Source organism: Carcharhinus amblyrhynchos, chromosome 22, assembly GCF_965287045.1.
Source record: "Carcharhinus amblyrhynchos chromosome 22, sCarAmb.v2.hapA, whole genome shotgun sequence".
Lineage (NCBI taxonomy): Eukaryota > Metazoa > Chordata > Chondrichthyes > Carcharhiniformes > Carcharhinidae > Carcharhinus > Carcharhinus amblyrhynchos.
The window spans coordinates 34,732,686-34,751,959 of record NC_137345.1 but is presented as its reverse complement, the minus strand read 5'-3'; the positions used below and the strand labels follow the sequence as shown (position 1 = coordinate 34,751,959).

The following is a 19,274-nucleotide window of genomic DNA, read 5'->3' as shown; positions in this document are numbered from 1 at the left end:
TTCGCCAATTCTTCTCTCATCCTACTGTACTCCCCTCCATTCAAACAAAGGACGCGTGTCCGGGAACCCACTTTCTCCTCCTCCATCTGCACCAGAAACTCCACCATACAATGATCACTCTCCCCAAGAGGATCCTTCACCACATAATTCTACCCGCCTCATTACATAACACCAGATCCAAGATAGCTCGCTCCCTCGTCGGCTCCAACACACACTGTTCAAGGAAACTATCCCGGCAGCATTCCAAGAACTCCTCCTCGAGCCCACCGCGTCCAACATGGGTCGACCAATCAATATGTAGATTGAAATCCCCCATAATTACGGCCGTCCCATTCCTGCACGCCGCACTTATTTGCGTGTTAACAGCCCGCCCCACCTCCAGATCATTATTCGGGGGCCTATAGACGACACCCACCAGCGTCTTCCTCCTTTTGCTGTTCCTAATCTCTACCCACAACGATTCCACTTTCTGCTCTTTGTCTCCAATATCATCCCTTGCTACCACCCTGATGCTATCCTTAATCAGCAGAGCCACGCCCCCCCCTTTTTCCTCCTGCCTATCCTTCCTAAACACTTGATACCCCTGGACATTCAGCTCCCAGTCCCTGTCACCTTGCAGCCATGTCTCTGTAATGGCCACCAGATCATATCCATTTGTGCTGATCTGCGCCACCAGCTCATCCACTTTATTCCGAATGCTTCGTGCATTCAGATAAAGTGCCTTCATCCCAGCCTTCACCTGGACCTTATTTGCCGGAACGCCACCAACCATAATCACGCCCCCTACTCCCTTTATTATTGGGACATCCTCGGCCTCTACCCTTACCTGTACCCTCTCCTTAACTTTAGGCCTCGTAATGTCACCTACCCTCGCACCCTCCCCCCCCTAATTAGTTTAAAGCCCTGTCTACAGTCCTATTTACATGATTCGCCAGGACTCTGGTCCCAGCACGGTTCAGACCAACCCCATCCCGCCCGAACAGGTCCCACCTACCCCAATACTGATGCCAATGCCCCATAAATTCAAACCCATTCCTCCCACACCAATCCCTGAGCCACCCATTCACTTCCTTAATCCTATCAACCCTACGCCCGTCCGCACTCGGTTCAGGCAGTAGCCCAGAGACAACCACCTTGTTGGTTCTACTTTCTAATTCCATTCCCAGCTTTTCATACTCCCTCCCCAGATCCTCACTTCGCATTTTGCCTATGTTGTTGGCACCCACATGTACCACAACGACCGGATTCTCACCCTCCCACTCCAGGTTCCTCTGCAGCCCAGATGCGACATCCCAGACCTGAGCACCAGGCAGACAACACACCCTTCTGTGCACTTTGTCATTGTGACAAAGGACAGTGTCAATACCCTTCACCCCACTATCCCCAATTACTACTACGTTCCTTTTCACCTTCTCTTTGCCTATGTCCTGCTGCATCCCTGTACCGTGTGCAGTTTGCTCACCGGCCTCACCTCCCTCGTCCTTGTCCACACTGGAAGCAAGAACCTCAAACCTGTTATGCAGATTGAGAGGCTGAGGCCTCCACTCCCCACCCCCCTTCCTCCGCTCCCCACCCCCCTTCCTCCTCTCAGCAGCCCCCTCTTGTTCCTGACCCTTAGAGTTAGCCAGTCCAGGGGGGGTGGATGTCACTTGCACCCATTGACAATGGCACCCTCTCGCCCCCTGATGAGCCTCAGTGTCTGTAGCTCAGAGGCCAGCTCATCTACCTTGAGCTGGAGCTCCTCCAGCAACCTGCATTTACTGCAGACATGGTCACTGGAAAGGACCCTGGGGTCCACCAGTTCCCACATCATAAGGACCCTGGGGTCCACCAGTTCCCACATCATACAGAAACAACACATCACATGCCCCTCCATTATTCACTGTAGTAATATTGAAAATTTCCTCACGAACTTACCTGGCCCTTTTTCTCCCCAGCCCTTTTGATCTTAAGCCCTAATAGCTCACTCTGCTTCCCTCTCACTTCGCTGCCCGCTACGACACTGCCCGCTGTCTACACCAGGCGTCCTTTTAAACCTGGCGCTGATTTAAAGCCTGCTCCCCCACAACTCCCTTCTAACCACTCCCTCAGAATTCTTAAAGCGGTAAATACAAAAAGCCCGCAAAAATGCTTTTAAATGATTTAAACAGTTCTACAAGGTTAGTTCTTACTACAAAGTGCTTTAAACTTATTTAAACAGGTTTTTAACAGGTAATTTCTTATCTGTCTCTCTGCTCCTTCACTCGTCTGCTCCAGCAAACAAAGTCGCTGAGCAGAAACTGATAGCCAAGTTCTGCACACATGAGGACAGCCTCAACTGGGATCTTGGGTTCATGTCACACTCTTTGTAACTCCCATGTTACCTGGGCTTGCAAAATCTCACTAATTGTCCTGTCTGGAGACAATACACATCTCTTTAACCTACGCTTATTTTCAGCTTGGTGTTCTGTCTGACTGTATTACATACACAGCTCCTTGTTAAATCTGCCTTCTCTCTTAACCCTCACTGTAGCTTAAGTTCCTTCCTGTTGGTCATGGTTTCAGGGCAGGGGTCTCCAGGTCGCATGTATCAGTATTTATTATTATCCAAGAAAATTAGCATTTATTTTGCCGAATAAATAGGCAGGCTTTCAAATCACTCATCAGTGCAGACACAAGATGCCAAATGTCAAATTATATGAAATTAAATTATTCCAGCTAACACAGAAATGAAGAGACTATGCAGTAGACTTGCATTTTAAGGACCCCATGCATTCTCTCTTCCACCTTCTTCCATCAGGAGAAACATACAAAAGTCTGAGGTCATGTACCAACTGACTCAAGTACAGCTTCTTCCCTGCTGCTGTCAGATTTTTGAATGAACTACCTCGCATTAAGTCGACACCCTAGCTGTGACTGTAACACTACATTCTGCACACTCTCTTTTCCTTCTCTATGAATGGTATGCTTTGTCTGTATGGTGCACAAGAAATAATACTTTTCACTGCATACTAACACATGACAATTATAGACCAAATCAAAAAACAATTATACTGCTTCAGAAATGGATGCTGATTGGTTGGCAAGTCGACTCTGATTGGTCATGGTATTGCCATAGAGAACATGCCAGGGAACTGCTGACCCCCAAGCTTTAGTTTAAAAGAAATGCAATGCCTGAACATACCAGGACAACACGGTGGCACAGCGGTTAACACTTCTGCCTCACAATGCCAGGGACCCGGTTTCAATTCCAGAAGTTTGCACAATTCTCCCCATATCTGCTTGGGTTTCCTCAGGGCGCTCCAGTTTCTTCCTTCAGGCCAAAGATGTGAAGGTTAGGTGGGTTAGTCATGGGATTCCAAGGATCAGGCTGGGGTGAGCGCCTGGATCAGATAGTCTGTCATTGAATGGCCGCCGACTTGATGGGCCAAGTGGCCTCTTCTACACTCTAGGGATTCTCGGTTACATTTCAAAAGTATTTCATTTTAGAATGGCCTGAGCTGTTGAAAGATCTCGTGAAATGCAAGTCTGCACATTAATTCTTCATTCATGTGTTAGCTGGAATTATTTCCATTGCAGCACATCCAGTAAAAAGGATAGAGTGATTCATAACTTTCCTTCAGCACCACAATTTGAGATGGGGAGAAGGCTTATGTACTCTTGTGACTTAAGGGCGGCACGGTGGCACAGGGATCTGGGTTCAATTCCTGACTTGGGTCACTGCCAATGTAGAGTTTGTACGTTCTCCCTGTGTCTGCATGGGTTTCCTCCTGGCGCTCCAGTTTCCTCCCACAGTTTGAAAGACGTGCTGGTTAGATACACTGGCCGTGCTAAATTCTCCCTCAGTGTACCTGAACAGATGCTGGAGTGTGGCGACTGAGGGATTTTCACAGTAACTTCATTGCAATGATAATGTAAGCCTACTTGTGACATTATTAAACAAACTTAAACCCTAAAGTATAATTCATGATAGGACTATCCAAACCAGAGAGATGGAAAGGCAGGAACCAAACTAAAGCTCTTTCTGGAAAGAGGAGCATTTGGGCCTCTTGAGCCATCATTTGATCAGATCATGGCTCACCTGATTGTAGCCTCACTCCACTTTCCTTCCAACCCCCGTAACTCCCTTGCCAATCAAGAATTTATCTAAATAAAAGCAAATTACTGCAGATGCTGAAATCTGAAACGAAAAGAGAAAATGCTGGAAAATCTCAGCAGGTCTGGCAGCATCTGTAAAGAGAGAAAGGAGCTGACGTTTCGAGTCCAGGTGACCCTTTGTCAAAGCTAAAAGACATAGAAAATGGGAGATATTTATACTATAGGGTGAAGGAATGAAAGATGAGTCATAGCCATAAATACAAGGGAAAAGGCTGCTAATGGCAGTCCATAGAGAGAATGGAAGGTGTGAATGGCCAAATGGCAGAGAACCAAAAGAGAAAATGCTAGAAAAATTTATCTAATTCAGCCTTAAAAATATTCAATGAGCCAGCCCCCACTTAACTTTGGGAAGAATTCTACGGACTGACAACCCTTCAAGAAAAAATCTTTCTCTCATCTCCATTTTGAATAGGAGACCCTTTATTTTAAATTGTGCCCCTCTAATTCTAATCTCTTCCATAAGGACTGAGCTGCTTCTCATGTAAATAGAGGCAAAGGAGGAGCAAGAAACCGGTAATGAAATGTACAGTAGAAGGTAAATGTAAACAAGCAACAAACATAAAAACAGAATGTAACAGCTTCAAATAGAACTAAAAAGTATTTATGAATGGGAGATCATGTTTGGAGTTTTTTGAGGATGCTACTAAGATAATTCACAAAGGAGTCAATGAACGTCATGCATTTGGATTTTCAGAAGACTTTTAATAAAGTGTCCGATAGGAGGTTAATAGTTAAGGAGACCAAAACTGTACACAATATTCCAGATGTAGTCTCACCAACAACCTGTACAACTGTAGCAGCACTTCCATACTTACATATCTCATTCCCTTGCAAAAAACATTATATTTGCCTCTCTCATCACTTGTTGGCCTGCACACAATTTCTAAGACTCATGTACCAGACACCTAGATCCCTCTGTACCTCAGTTAGAATCTTTGAAAGTTTAGGGCATAGAAAGCGGCCACTTGGGCCATCTTGTCTGCACCAACTGAAAAGCTATTCCCATTTTTCAGAAATTAGTCTGTAACAGGCACTTGTCCATGTCGAGACACCTATTAAATGAGTTAAGGGTTTCATGTGTCTACTATCCTTTCAGGCAATGCGCTCCAGATCCATATAAATCTCTCTGAAGAGTCAACAGGCCCTTCCCATCCACTCTATCGAGGTCCCTCACAATTTTCTACATCCCAATCAAATCTCCCCTCAGCCTTCAAGGAGAACAACCTCAACCTATTAAATCTGTCCTCATAGTTGCAACTTTCCAATCCTAGCAAAATCCATGTCAATTTCCTCTAAACCCTCTCTAATGCAGTGACATCCTGTATGTAATAAGGTGACCTGAACTGCTCATAGTACTCAAGCTGTGACTTGTGACAATACTGTGTCTTTAAAAAATGTATTTTAATCATGTTTCTTTGCAGGTTTTTCAAGCTGCTCCTCATATTTTATTTTGGCACCATTTTGTCTGCAACCGATATCCTCTAATTGTTACTGAATCAACATAATGGACATCATGTTTATTTTTAATATGGCCTAATGGAGTGTCCTGGGGTATTATGATCCTTTTGCAATTGCTGGGTAGAGCTTGATTGGCAGGGTCAGGTGATACCTGGGGACACTCTTTTCCACAGAACAGTCCAAGGTTTTCATTTTATTTATCAGATGCTATTTGGCTGTGAGACAGAAATCAGTGGCTCTTGTTTTCCCCTCTCTCTGGAGTTGGGCATTCTGCTGTCGGTGAGTTGCTGTTAGAAGATGATGGAGGCAGGCAGTGTGCGCATGCGTCCGTCTGTCCTTCTCTCTCCAGAGGCTTCTTGGGAAGTTCCAACATTTAAAGGACCAATTCACAGCAGGTATCAAAAAGGTGCAAAATCCAGCATCACGTGAGCATACTCACTTTATGTGCTATTTCCGGAAAGGAGTGCAAGTTTGTAGGATGTTGGTTGACTTGGAACATTATAGTTAGCTATTAATGTTTATACAATACATGTTTGATTCTTGTAATTACTAAAAGTTATACTAAATCTTTTTATTTTATCTTAACTGTTCTTAAATAAACATTGTTGATAAAAGCTTCCTAATGGGTCACTTGAATCACACTTGAAGTGAAACACCTTATGCTCATCCATGCCAAAATCAAATGTGAAAACTTAGGGTCTAGGCTAACTTCATAAAACCCTTTGCAGTTTTTGGCCTGGGTTTTAGCAGGCTTAAGTGCTACTTTATATCATTCCAGCATTACCTTCCTGCTCTTATATTCTATGTCTCAGCTAAAAAAGGAAAGAACCAAGAAAATTACAGCACAGGAACAGGCCCTTCGGCCCTCCAAGCCTGCACCAACCATGCTGTCCATCTGAACTAAAGCCCTCTGCCCTTTCGGGGACTATATCCCTCTATTCACATCCTGTTCTTATGTTTGTCCAGATGTCCCTTAAAAGTCACTATCATCTGCTTCCATTACCTCCCCCGGCAGCGAGTTCCAAGCATCCAAACTCTCTACATAAAAAGCCTGCCTTGTATATCTCCTTTATACCTTGCCCCTCGCACCTTAAACCTATGCCCCTTAGTAATTGACTCTTCCACCCTGGGAAAAAGCTTCTATCTACTCTGTCCATGCCCTCATAATCTTGTAGACTTCTATCAGGTCACCCCTCAACCTCCGTCATTCCAGTGAGAACAAACTAAGTTTCTCCAACCTCTCCTCATAGCTAATGCCCTCCATACCAGGCAACATCCTGGTAAATCTTTTGTGTATGCTCTCCAAAGCTTCCATATCCTTCTGGTAGTACGCCGAGCAGAACTGAACACTACATTCTAAGAAAGGATTCCATTTGCTTTCTTAACCGCCTTATCAACCTGCCCTGCTACCTTCAGGAAGCTGTGGACAACCACTCTAAGGTTGCTCACTTTCTCTCCATCTCTCAGTATTCTCCCATCTACTGGCCTTGTTTCACCTCCCCAAATGCATCATTTCACATTTCTCTGGGTTGAATTCCATTTGTCACATTTCTGCCCACCTGACCACGTCATTCCTACAGCAATCGTCTTCGCTAACAAATGTGCAGCTAATTCTTGTGCTGTTATCAAATAGCAACTTCTCCCTGCATTTATGTCTAAGTCATTAATGTATACCATTCAAAGGAGGGTACCTAATACTGAACACTGTGGAATCCTACTGGAACATCAGACAAGGCATACTGGTCTGATTATGAGTAGGCCATTCAGCCATCAAATCTCCTCCACCACTCAATATGAGCATGGCTAAGCATCCATTTCAATGCACTTTTCCCCACACCAAACCCATATCAGTTCAAGTCATTGGTATTTAGAAAGCTTCATATCTCTCCTTCAAACATCTCGATTACTGAGCTTCTACAGCCTGCTAGAGTAGAGAATTTCAAAGATTCATCGCAATTTCTCCATTATCCGAAGAAATAGATTCCAACATCATGATTTCTGTCTTATTTTGAAGTTGTGTTCCCTTGTTCTAAACTCCCCAAACAAGGGGAAATATCTTTGCTGCATCTATCCTGTCCAATCCTTATAGGTTTCAATGAAATTGCCTCTCATTCTTCGAGAATACACGTCCAGTTTACCCAATCACTCTTCATAAGACAGTCCCACCATTTGGGGAACAAGTTTGCTACACTCCCTCTGTGGCAAAAATATCCTTTCTGAGTTAAGGGGATCAAAAGAGCACACACTACTCTAGTTGCGGTCTCACCAGGAATTTATACAATTGAAGCAAGACCTCACCACCCCGAATTCAAATCGTTTTGCAATTTTACAAATCCTTTTACAAATCCATTAGCCTTCTCAATAGCTTGCTACACCTGTTAGTCTGAAGTCATTTACGGATAAGGACACCCAGGTCCTTCTGTACATTTACACTTTCTAATTTCTTACCATGTAGGAAATACTCTACACATCTGTTCCTTTTACCAAAGTGGATTGAGGGTATAGAAGGATGGGTCAGTAAATTTACGGATGACACTAAAGTCGGTGGAGTTGTGGACAGCGTGGAAGGATGTTGCAAGTTACAGAGGGACATAGATAAGCTGCAGAGCTGGGCTGAGTGATGGCAAATGGAGTTTAATGTGGAAAAGTGTGACGTGATTCACTTTGGAAGGAGTAACAGAAATTCAAAGCAGTGAGCTAATGGTAAGATACTTGGTAATGTAGATGAGCAGAGAGATCTCAGTGTCCGTGTGCATAGGTCCCTGAAAGTTGGTGTCCAGGTTGATAGGGTTGTTAAGAAGGCATACAGTGCGTTAACTTTTATTGGTAGAAGGATTGAGTTTCAGAACCATGATGTCATGTTGCAGCTGTATAAAACTCTGGTGCGGCTGCACTTGAAGTATTGCGTACAGTTCTGGTTGCTGCATTATAGGAAGGATGTGGAAGCATTGGAAAGGGCGCAGAGGAGATTTACCAGGATGTTGCCTGGTATGGTGGGAAGGTCTTATGAGGAAAGGCTTTATGAGGAAAGGCTGAGGGACTTGAGGCTGTTTTCGTTAGAGAGAAGAAGGTTAAGAGGCGACTTAATAGAGGGCATACAAGATGATCAGAGGATTAGATAGGGTGGACAGTGTGAACTTTTTTCCTCAGATGGTGATGGCTAGTACAAGGGGATATAGCTTTAAATTGAAGGGTAACAGATATGGGAGACTGGTGAGTCTCATGTCAGTGGTAGGGAAACTATTGGAGAAAATTCTGAAGGAAATAATTAAGGGGTGATTCTTACGGAAAAAAAATAAATGTTGAATTCACATTAAAACTGGAGTAAATCACAATGGTATTTTCATGCGAGTTCAGAGAATAATCTCCCATACTCTGTGCACTGCAGAGTGCACTAGCGTAAATCATGTAAAAAAAATCAGGGGTCTATTCCCGCTGGGGAGGCCGGCAGTATAGCACTGAGTGGGCCACTGCACATGCGCCAATCTGTCAACACCAGGATTGACATATGCACAGTGGCCCCTGTCTGCAGGCCTCCTGATTGCTGTCCAGCTCGATCACTGGCCAGCCCAGTGATCCCACTGCCCTCCGCCCCCTCCCATGCCCGGATTGTTGCCCCACCAGGCATGCCCTGCAACCCCAACCCCCAAGCAGGCTGTACCTCCCCCCTCTCTCGTTGGCCTCCCTCCCTCTCCCACTGATCCTGATTGCAGAGTGGCAACAGGAACCCCCCACCAATTGCTCCCATCGGGCGCAGCCCCTACCAGGCTTCATCCATTAGACCCACCCTCTTGGCACTGCCCCATGCCCGGTGGGCAGTGCCAAGGTACTCCCGGACATTAGCACTTTGCTCCTTGGGCAGTGTCAGGGGCCCAGACTGAAACTGCAAAGGTGACAACTCCCAGGGGGCCCCCATCTGCTCCCCCTCCCACCACTTAACTCTCGGGGGCCCCAATTTCCTCCCTTCGCTCCAGCAGGGTCAGTCCTCTAGCTCAAGTGGGAAGTAATCCCTGTTGGAGTGAAATATTCCTGGCGGCGGGAAGGGGGAGATGCTAGTGGACCTGGAGATTTCAGTCCCAGGCCCAAAATCTTTGCATAACTAATGCAGCTCTACACCTATTTCCAGCACAGAGCTGACTGCACCGGAAATCTGGTGCTGGGAGACATGCTCAGGGCTGGACGCCCATCACAGACCACGTTAATCTGGTGCCGCTGAAGTCTCCCAGCCTGCTGCGCTAAAAAAGCAGTGGAGCAAGATGGGAAAATTGCTCCCTTAATGTCCACTTGGAAAGGCATGGGTTAATTAGGGATAGTCAGCATGGTTTTGGCAGAGGAAGGTCATGCTTGACAAATCTGTTAGAATTTTTCAAATATATGATCAAGTGTGTGGATAAGTTAAGTTCAACTGATGTAGTTTATCTGGATTTTAGCTGTTGATAAGGTCCCACGTGAGACTGATTGAGAAGGTTAAAGCACATGAAATTCAAGGAAACGTGGCGAGATGGTAGAAGCTGTTTGAGTTGAGGTCGGTGTCCAGTGGTGTACCATAAGGTTCAGTATTGGGAACCTTAGTTTGTTATATACATAAATGATATTGATGAAAATGTGCGGGAATGTTAAGCAAGTTTGCAGATGACACCAAGATTGGTAGGGCAGTTAATAGTGAAGGAGGTGGTTGTAGGTACCAGGAAGATTTGTATGAGTTGGTCAGATGGGCAGAGCAGTGGCAGATGGTATTTAACCCTGATAAGTGTGAGATGATGCACATTGTAAGAAGTAACAAGAGGGAGTATTTAATGAATGGCAGGACACTGGGAAGCTCAGATGAACAGCTGGATCTTGAACTAATTATTCACAGATCCCCAAAGTTGACAGAGCAGGTGAACAGGATAGTTAAGAAAGCATATGGGACACTTGCTTTTATCATTCATGACATAAAGTATAAGAGCAAGGAGGTAATGTACAGAGCATAGGTTAGGCTACAGCTAGAATACTGCGTGCAGTTCTGGGCATCTCACTATAGGAAGGATATGATAGCACTAGAGGGAGTACAGGGAGATTCACCAGAATGTTGCTGGGATGGAGCATTTGAGTTAAAGGAGAGACTGGAGAGGCTTGGATTGTTTTCTTTAACACAGTAAAAAGTCTGACAACACCAGGTTTTAGTCCAACCTATTTATTTGATAATATACTCGCAAGCTTTCGAGGGGTTACCCTCTTCGTCAGGTGAATGGAGAGTTCTTTAAAGCAGAGAAGGCTGAAGGGGGTCATGATTGAGGTGTATAAGATTGAGAGGTTAACAGGAAGTAGATGTTCCCCTTGGTTAATGGGTCAATAATGAGCAGGTATAATTTTAGGGTAAAGGGCAAGAGATTCAGGGGGGATTTGAGAAAAAAAATTCACTTGGAGCATGGTGAGAATCTGAAATGTATTGCCTGGGAAGTTAGCAGAAATCTTACAACCTTTAAACAATATTTGGATGAGGACTTAAAACATCATAATATTCAAGGATATGGGACAAGTGCAGGAAAATTGAATTAGCATGACCTTAGTGGTAGTTGTTGTTGATGCAAACTCAATGGGCTCAAGAGCCTTTGCTGCGTTGTATGATTCTATGACTCTAAATACCCTGTATCTACCTCACAATCAGCTTTGCGTAACCCACAAATTTGGAAATATTATATTCAGGACCTGCATCCAAATCATTGACATATATTGTGAACAGCTGAGGCTCACGTCTTTGCGCTACCCCACTAGCCGCAGCCTGCCAGCTCAAGAATGAATCGTTTATTCCCATCTGTTTGCCCATCTTTAATCCATGCCTGCATATTTCCTCCTATCCCATGTACTTTAAGTTTATGAACTTCTGAGTTACTTTATCAAAAGCCTTCTGAAAGTCCAAATACATGACGTCCATTGATTCTCCTTTGTCAATTATGTTATTAATGTCCTCAAAAAACTCCAACAGGTTCATCAAACACTATTTCCTGTTCACAAATGTTTTTACGGAAGCTTTTGCATTCTGTTTTTTCATTTGTTGTTTGTTTACATTCATATTCTACTCTCCAGTTTTTTGGTCTTCCTCTGCTGTATTCTAAAAAACCTTCCAGTCCCCAGGTTTACTACCATTTCTAAAAAATTATTGGGCCTTTTCTTAGAATATTATACAATCCTTAACTTTGTTTATTAGCCACGGTTGACTGGATTTGTTTTGGGTGTTTACCCTTGGAAGAATGTATAGTTCCTGTCAACTATAACTCCTTAAAATCCATTGTCTATGCACAGTCATACCTTTTAATGTATTTTCCCAACTCACCTCAGCCAGTTTGTCTCTCATACCTTCGTAACATCCTCTGTTCAAATTTAACATCCTGACTTCAGATTAAACCATGTGACTTTCAAACCAATTGTAACATTCTTTCATATTATAGTGATTAATTTCTAAAGGTTCTTTTACAAGATTATTAATTAGGCTTTTCTTGTCATAGAAAGCTAGATCTAAAATAACCCCTCTTCTCAGTTCTTCAACATACTGCTGGAGAAAACATCCCATCAGGCTGCAGACGATTGCCCTCCACAGCATGAAGACTCACCTGCTCTACCTAACCTATATCATGATTGAAGTTACCCTTGATTAGTGTATTGCCAATGCTAAATGCTTCTCTCATCTCTTTATTAAACATCACTATTCTTTGGTGGCCTATAAAACCACCTACCAATGTTTGCTGCACTTCGCTCCTTCTTAGAGTCATCCAAACAGATTGCACATTTTGTTCTTCTGATCTGAGATACACCCTTACTAATGTACTGAACCTAACCCTTATTATCAGCACAACGCCACTTCTTGCTCTTTCTGCCTGTCCATTCTAAATGTTGATTATCTTTGAATATTCAGTTCCAAATCTTGGCCACCCTTTAGGCACGTTTCTATAATGGTAATTAAATCAATATCACCTTCTCAAGGGCAATGAGAGATAGGCAATAAGTGCCAGCTTAGCAGTGATGTCCACATCCCATAAACTAATTTTGAAGCAATCATACCCATTTACCTCTATGTGTGCCTTTAAATCCTTAACTTGTGAATGCTGCAATCAGTTAGAGTTAACTCTGTCTTTTGGACATTATTCCACATTTTATGCCTAGTTGATGCTCTTCTTTCTTTCATCTGTCTTCTAATTCTGCTTGCTACTTTTCTACTTTCTGTTTCTAGCTTTATTTCCTTCCAATTTGAGCTCCTTCTCAGTTTCCCATCTCCCTGCCAACCTAGTTTAAACCCTTTCCAATGTTCTGTTAAAGTGTAACCTGTCTGGCTTGTTCAGATCCCACCTGCTGCAGAACTGGTCCCAATGTCTCAGAAATCTGATATTCTGTCTCCTATAGCAATTCTCCAGCCACATGTTCAATCGCTCAATTCTCCTTTTCTGTGTTCACTGGCACATGGCACTGTGAGTGATCCTGAGATTACTGCTCTTGCTATATAATTTTCTTCCAAACTCCAGAAAATCTGCTTTCAGTACCCCATTCCTTTTCCTACCCATGTCATTGGTACCAATGCGGATCACCTCTGTTCATCCTCCCCCAGAAGAATGTCCTGCAACTGAAAACAGCCTTCCAGTGACAAAAACAGCTGTCAACCATTACCCTTTGTTTCCTGTCACTGAGCCAATTCTGCATCCAGTTGGCAAGATTCCTCGGATCCCTCGGACTTTTATTTTTGTAACCAGTCTGCCAAATGGGACCTTGTAAAAGCCTTGCTAAAATCTACATGAACCAACTGCAGTACCCTGATCAATCTTTCTTGTTACTTCCTCAAGGCATTCAAATTAGTCAGACACAACCTTCCTTAACAAACCTGTATTGGATGTTTTTGATTACTCTGTGCCTTTCTAAATTACAATTTATCTTGTCTCTCAGAAGTGGTTCCAATAACTTTTCCACTACCAAGGTTAGATTGACTGGCCTGTAATTATTTGGTAAATTCTTCACTCTCTTTTGAACCAAAGCTACAATGTCAACTGATCTCCAATTCTCCAGCACCTCACCTATATCCAGTGAGGGTTACAAAATGATGGTGAAGTCCTCTGCACTTTCTTCCCTGGCATCTTTTATCAGCTTGGGATACATTTCATCCAGCCAAGATGATTTATCCACTTTAAAGGATGTTAATCCCCTTAATATTTTCTCTCCCTATGTTTATCATATCAATATTTCACATTTCTCCTCCTTAACTACAACGTCTGTATCACCCCCCCCCTTAAGTGAAGACAGATGCAAAGTATTCACTAAGCATCAACATGAGTATTCTTGCTCATGCCAACAGCCTCAGTATCAAAGCATCGACCACATTTGATCAGATCTTAATGAGACTCCTGAAAAAGGGCTTGGAGCTTCGACACAACTAGTGAGTTCCAGGAGAGCAAAGAAAATGCTTCAAGGACACCCTCAAAGTCTCTTTGAAAAAATGTAAAATCCCCACCAACACCTGGGAATCCCTGACTCAAGACCATCCGAAGTAAAGCATCTGGGAAGGAGCTGGAAATACCGAGTGCAAGGTGAAGTCAAGCATCAACAACAAGAGGAGTGCATGGCAACCCAAGCACCCCACCCAGTCGCTCCTTCTACCATCATCTGCCCCAACTGTGACAGAGACTGGAGGTTGCATATTAGACTTCTCCATACCCACGTCCTCCAGCTCCTCATGCAGGTTATCTTTTTGGCTTTCTGTAATCAACCCTTGGTTCTGCAATCGCTCTCCATTTAAACAATATGCTTTTTTCCTATTTTTCATGTTAAATGGACAAGTTTACATTTTACCATGTTTTCCATCTGTCAATTTTTTGTCCTCTCATTTAACCTACCTATATCTCTGTGCAACCGTCTGTGAGAGAAGCTGATAACTTGTCCAGGTAAAATGGCATTTATTATGAAAACCCAGAGAAAGAAAGCCTAATGAAAGATCATCAACTTCAAATGTAAACTCTATTTCTCTCTCTAGAGACTCTGCTAGACTTGTCATACTTCCAGAATTTTCTATGTTTAAATCAGACACAACCAGTAAATACAAATGCCAGCCATTGAGGACGATGGCCTGCTGGATGTGAGGGAAAAGTCCATCTTATTTGGAGTTTGCTCTATACAGAGAGGAGTGAAAGAAATGCTGTTCCCCATGTGCCACACTGCACAAGATACTCTAACTAATCAATTAAGTTCTGAACGTTATTACTAATATGGCTGTATGAGATAGAATCCAGCTGGTACCAGCCTCCAGTGTGACTCTTATAGTTTCCCAAACTGTTTTCTTTCTAACACAGGAATCGATATAAGGGTTGGGTAAAAACAAGAGCCAGCCTATTCCACAGCTTTCTGCCAGCTATCTGCTGGAACACTTCTGAGCATACCCACTCTGTATAACTGGTAATGTTGAGCCCACATAAACTGACCTGAAGTTTAAGGACATACAATACTTCTGTTGTCTTTCACTGATGAGTTGCATTGGATTCAAGCAGCAATAGCGGAAAGTGCAGTTTCCACAGCAGAACTGAAAGAATGGACAGTCAAAGCCACTGTGCCAGTTTCCCTGATTATCTGTGTACCACAAACAGTCATTGTCTGCATACACTGCATAAGAGAGGACAATATCACAGAGAAATAGAAAAAGAAAACAATTTAATCTTTCAGTACTCTTCATAACGACAAAATCCAAGAATAGGCATGAAGGTAACATAATGGGCCCTATTTTACCATTTTAATTCTAAGTGCTGGGCTGACTTGAAAGTGGGAGTGTTTCAGATCCAATTTTTAGACCCATTCTCAGGCAGTCCCATATGCACTCTGCCAAAACAAAATTAGCAATTCTGAATCACGCTGCAGAAGCCTATATGCATGGCTTAACGTGGCCAAATCCTGCAGCTCCAATCGGCACCTCCAACGGTGCATGCTCAGAAAGATGATAGAATGCAGCTCCCCTGGCATATCGCTCCTGGGCTGGATAATGCCTCCCCCTAACCCCCACAACCATTGCCCCACCCCCACAACACTACTGACCCCCTTATTTCCCGCCCAGCCCCTCAGCCACCCAAACATATCGTGGGCCTCTCCACTCCCCCTCCCCCGCACTGATCTCAGGCAGAGTGGCAGAGGACTCTCCTTCTTTCTCACATCACATGCAGAGTGTTGATCACGTGCAGAGTGGCAGCACCCTCCCAATCCTCACTGATCACAGGCAGAGTGGAAGCAGATCCCCCCTTCCCCCTCACTGATCACAGGCAGAATGGCAGCGAACCCCCCCCTTCCCCTTCACTGATCACAGGCAGAGTGGCAACAGACACCTCCCTCCCACTTACTGATCACAGGCAATGTGGCAACGGACCCCAACCTTCCCACTCACTGATCACAGGCAGAGTGGTAGAGGATTCCCCCTCTATCCCACTCCCCCCCACACAATTTCAAACAGAGCCAACAGACCCACCTTTCCCCCACCACCACCAATCTCAAGCAGAGAGCTGTCAGATACTAGGCACTTACCTCCTTATTAACTGGAGCGTCTGAATCGGACTTTTGTAGAGCATGTCTGCTTTGCGCTGAATCTAGATGTGTGAATGCAGTGGTAAAGGGGGAAGTGCCAGTAAGGTTGGGTGTGCAGCCCATTAAATCAATTTAAATGCATGCAAATTTCCGTTTCAGGCACGATCCCAATCACGGCCATTTTTGGGCCTTGGTAAAAGGGGAACTGGCTCGGAGGTGACAGCGGATCGCGCTACTCATCTCAAGCCCAAATTTACCAAGTTTTCGCACAACTTGATGGTAAAATCAGATCCAATGTGTAAAAAACACAGCTTGCTTTACTTCAAGTTGAACCTTATCTATCAAGAAAAAGTAAGAGTGATGAAAAATATTTCAATTCTTAGGAAATATTTAATATGGCCCTCCCACACAGAAGAATTGTGACTTAAGTTACAATCTGAGAGATCCAAGAGGAACAGGGTAATGATCATAATTCTGTAGCAACAGCCAGTTAGGTGGTCCAGACATTCCTGGTGTTTAGAAACATTAACAATGGGAGTAAAGTTAATATAGGTGGAACGTATCAGCCAGTGAATTAGAAAAGGCTGTAAAGGCAAGATTAATAATACAAGTGTGCAATCAAACACACACAAGCACCTTGAAAGATAACAAGCATTCACTTCAAAATAGTTATGTATCTTCATTTAAATTAGCAACTAATTATAAGGAGAAAGGTGGTGAGCTAACATGCATCTATTTATCATTCAAAATCCTGTCTGTGGCACATTCCTTATATCCAACTTCTCACAATTTTTTAGATCAACTGTCTGTAAACGTTTTTTATTCATTCATGGGATGTGGGTGTCGCAGGTCCAGCATCTATTCCCCATTGCTAACTGCCCTTAAGCAAGGTGGTGGTGAGTTGCCTTCCTGGACCGCAGCAGTCCATGCAGTGTAGGTACATCAACTGTGCTGTTAAGAAAAGAGCTCCAGAATTTTGACACAGCAGTAGCGAAGGAACAGCGATATTTTTCCAAGTCAGGACAATAACTGGTTTGGAGGGGGATCTGCCATTGTCTTTCAGGCTGGTACACATGGCTGTCACTGTGAGTCAGTAATGGAGGGAGGGAATGTTTGTGGATGAGATGTCAATCGAATGGGCTGCTTTGTCCTGGATGATAACAAGTTTCTTGAGTGTTGTTGGAGTTGCATTCATCCAGACAAGGGGACAGTGTACCATCCTATTCTTGGCTTGTGCCTTGTAGATAGATGATGGACAGGCTCTGGGGATCCAGGAGGTGAGTTACGTGCCATAGGATTCTTAGCATCTGACCTGCTCTTGTAACCATTGTATTTATACAGCTAGCCCAGTTCAGTTTCTAGTCAATGGTAGCACCCAGAATGTTGATAGAGGGAAATTCAGTGATAGTAACACCATAGAACCCCTACAGAAGGCCCATCGATTCTGCACCGAACTCTCAAAGAGTATCTACCCAGCACCCCCACCGCCATATCTCTGTAACCCTGTGCATTTACCATGGTTAATCCACCTAACCTAAACACCTTAGGACATTATGGGGGAATTTAGCATAGCCAGTCCCCCTAACCTGCAAATCTCTGGACTCTAAGGGACAAGTTATCATGGGCAATCCACCTAACTTATATATTTTTGGACTGTGGTAGGAAACCGGAGCTAACCAGAAAAAACCCACACAGACATGGGGAGAATGTGCATTATCCACACAGTCACCGAAGACTGGAATAAAACCCGGGTCCCTGGCGCTGTGAGACAGCAGTGCTAACCACATGCTGCCCACTGAATGTAAGGGGCAATGGTTGAGCAAAGAACAAAGAACAGTACAGCACAGGAATAGGCCCTTTGGCCCTCCAAGCCTGCACCAATCATGTGTTCCTAATTAGAACATCCGTTTGTATCCCGCTATTCTCAGTCTGTTCATGTGGCTATCTAAATAAGTCTTAAATGATCCTTACTTGGGAGTGCATTCCAGGCCCCCACCACCCTCAGTATAAAATACGTTCCCCGCATATTCGTATTGAACCTTGCCCCCCTTAACTTGAACTTGTGACCCCTTGTGTTTGTCATTTCTGACATGGAAAAAAGATTCCAACTGTTCACCCTATCAATGTCTTCATAATTTTATAAACTTCTATTAGGTCGCCCCTCAACTTCCGTCTTTCCAGGGAGAACATCCTAGTTTACTCAATCTCACCTCATAGCTAATACCCTCCATACCAGGCAACTTCCTGGTACAACTTTTCTGCACTCTCTCCAAAGCCCCCACGTCTGACAAATTTACTGGAGTTCTATGAGGATGTGTCTAGGGCGGTGGATAGAGGAGAGCCGGTGGATGTGGTCGGTCTTGATTTTCAGAAGGCGTTTGACAAGGTACCTCACAAGAGGTTATTGCAGAAGGTCAGGGGGCATGGAGTTGGGGGTAGGGTGTTAGCGTGGATAGAGGACTGGTTGTCAAATAGGAGGCAGAGAGTGGGGGTCAATGGGTGCTATTCGGATTGGCTGATGGTGACTAGTGGAGTGCCCCAGGGGTCGGTGCTGGGGCCTCAGCTATTTACCATTTATATAGATGATCTGGAGGAGGGAACCAAGTGTAGGGTGTCGAAATTTGCTGATGACACCAAAATTGGGGGAAAGGCAAATTGTGCGGAGGGTGGGGAGAGTCTACAGAAGGATCTAGATAGGCTGGGCGAATGGGCCAGGAAATGGCAAATGGAATTTAATGTTGGTAAGTGCGAGGTGGTCCACTTTGGTAGGAATAACGGTAGGAAGGATTATTACTTACGTGGAGAAAAACTGCAGCAGGCGACGGTGCAGAGGGACCTCGGGGTCCTTGTGCATGAGTCGCAAAAACCCAGCTTGCAGGTGCAGCAGGTGGTCAGGAAGGCGAATGGGATGCTGGCCTTCATCGCGAGGGGGATTGAATATAAAAGTAGGGAGGTCTTGCTGCGGCTGTATAGGGCATTGGTGAGGCTGCAGCTGGAGTACTGTGTGCAGTTTTGGGCACCGTACTTACGCAAGGATATTTTGGCCTTGGAGGGAGTGCAGAGGAGGTTTACTAGGCTGATGCCGGAGTTGAGGGGGTTGAGCTATGAGGAGAGGCTGACTAAATTAGGCTTGTACTCGTTAGAGTTTAGAAGAA

General features: G+C 44.3%; 1 protein-coding gene across 3 annotated transcripts in view; it reads right to left on the bottom strand.

The window, feature by feature from the left end:
• Positions 1 to 19,274, bottom strand: part of shisa4 (shisa family member 4) — a 105,880-nt gene that overhangs the window by 61,482 nt on the left and 25,124 nt on the right. For 2 of the 3 annotated variants that reach the window (XM_080210113.1, XM_080210116.1), the window contains exon 2: positions 15,036 to 15,213. In XM_080210113.1, coding sequence (XP_080066239.1) covers positions 15,036 to 15,213 — 178 coding nt within the window. The remainder of the gene's footprint in view (positions 1 to 15,035; positions 15,214 to 19,274) is intronic. The other variant, XM_080210114.1, reaches the window with a different exon arrangement.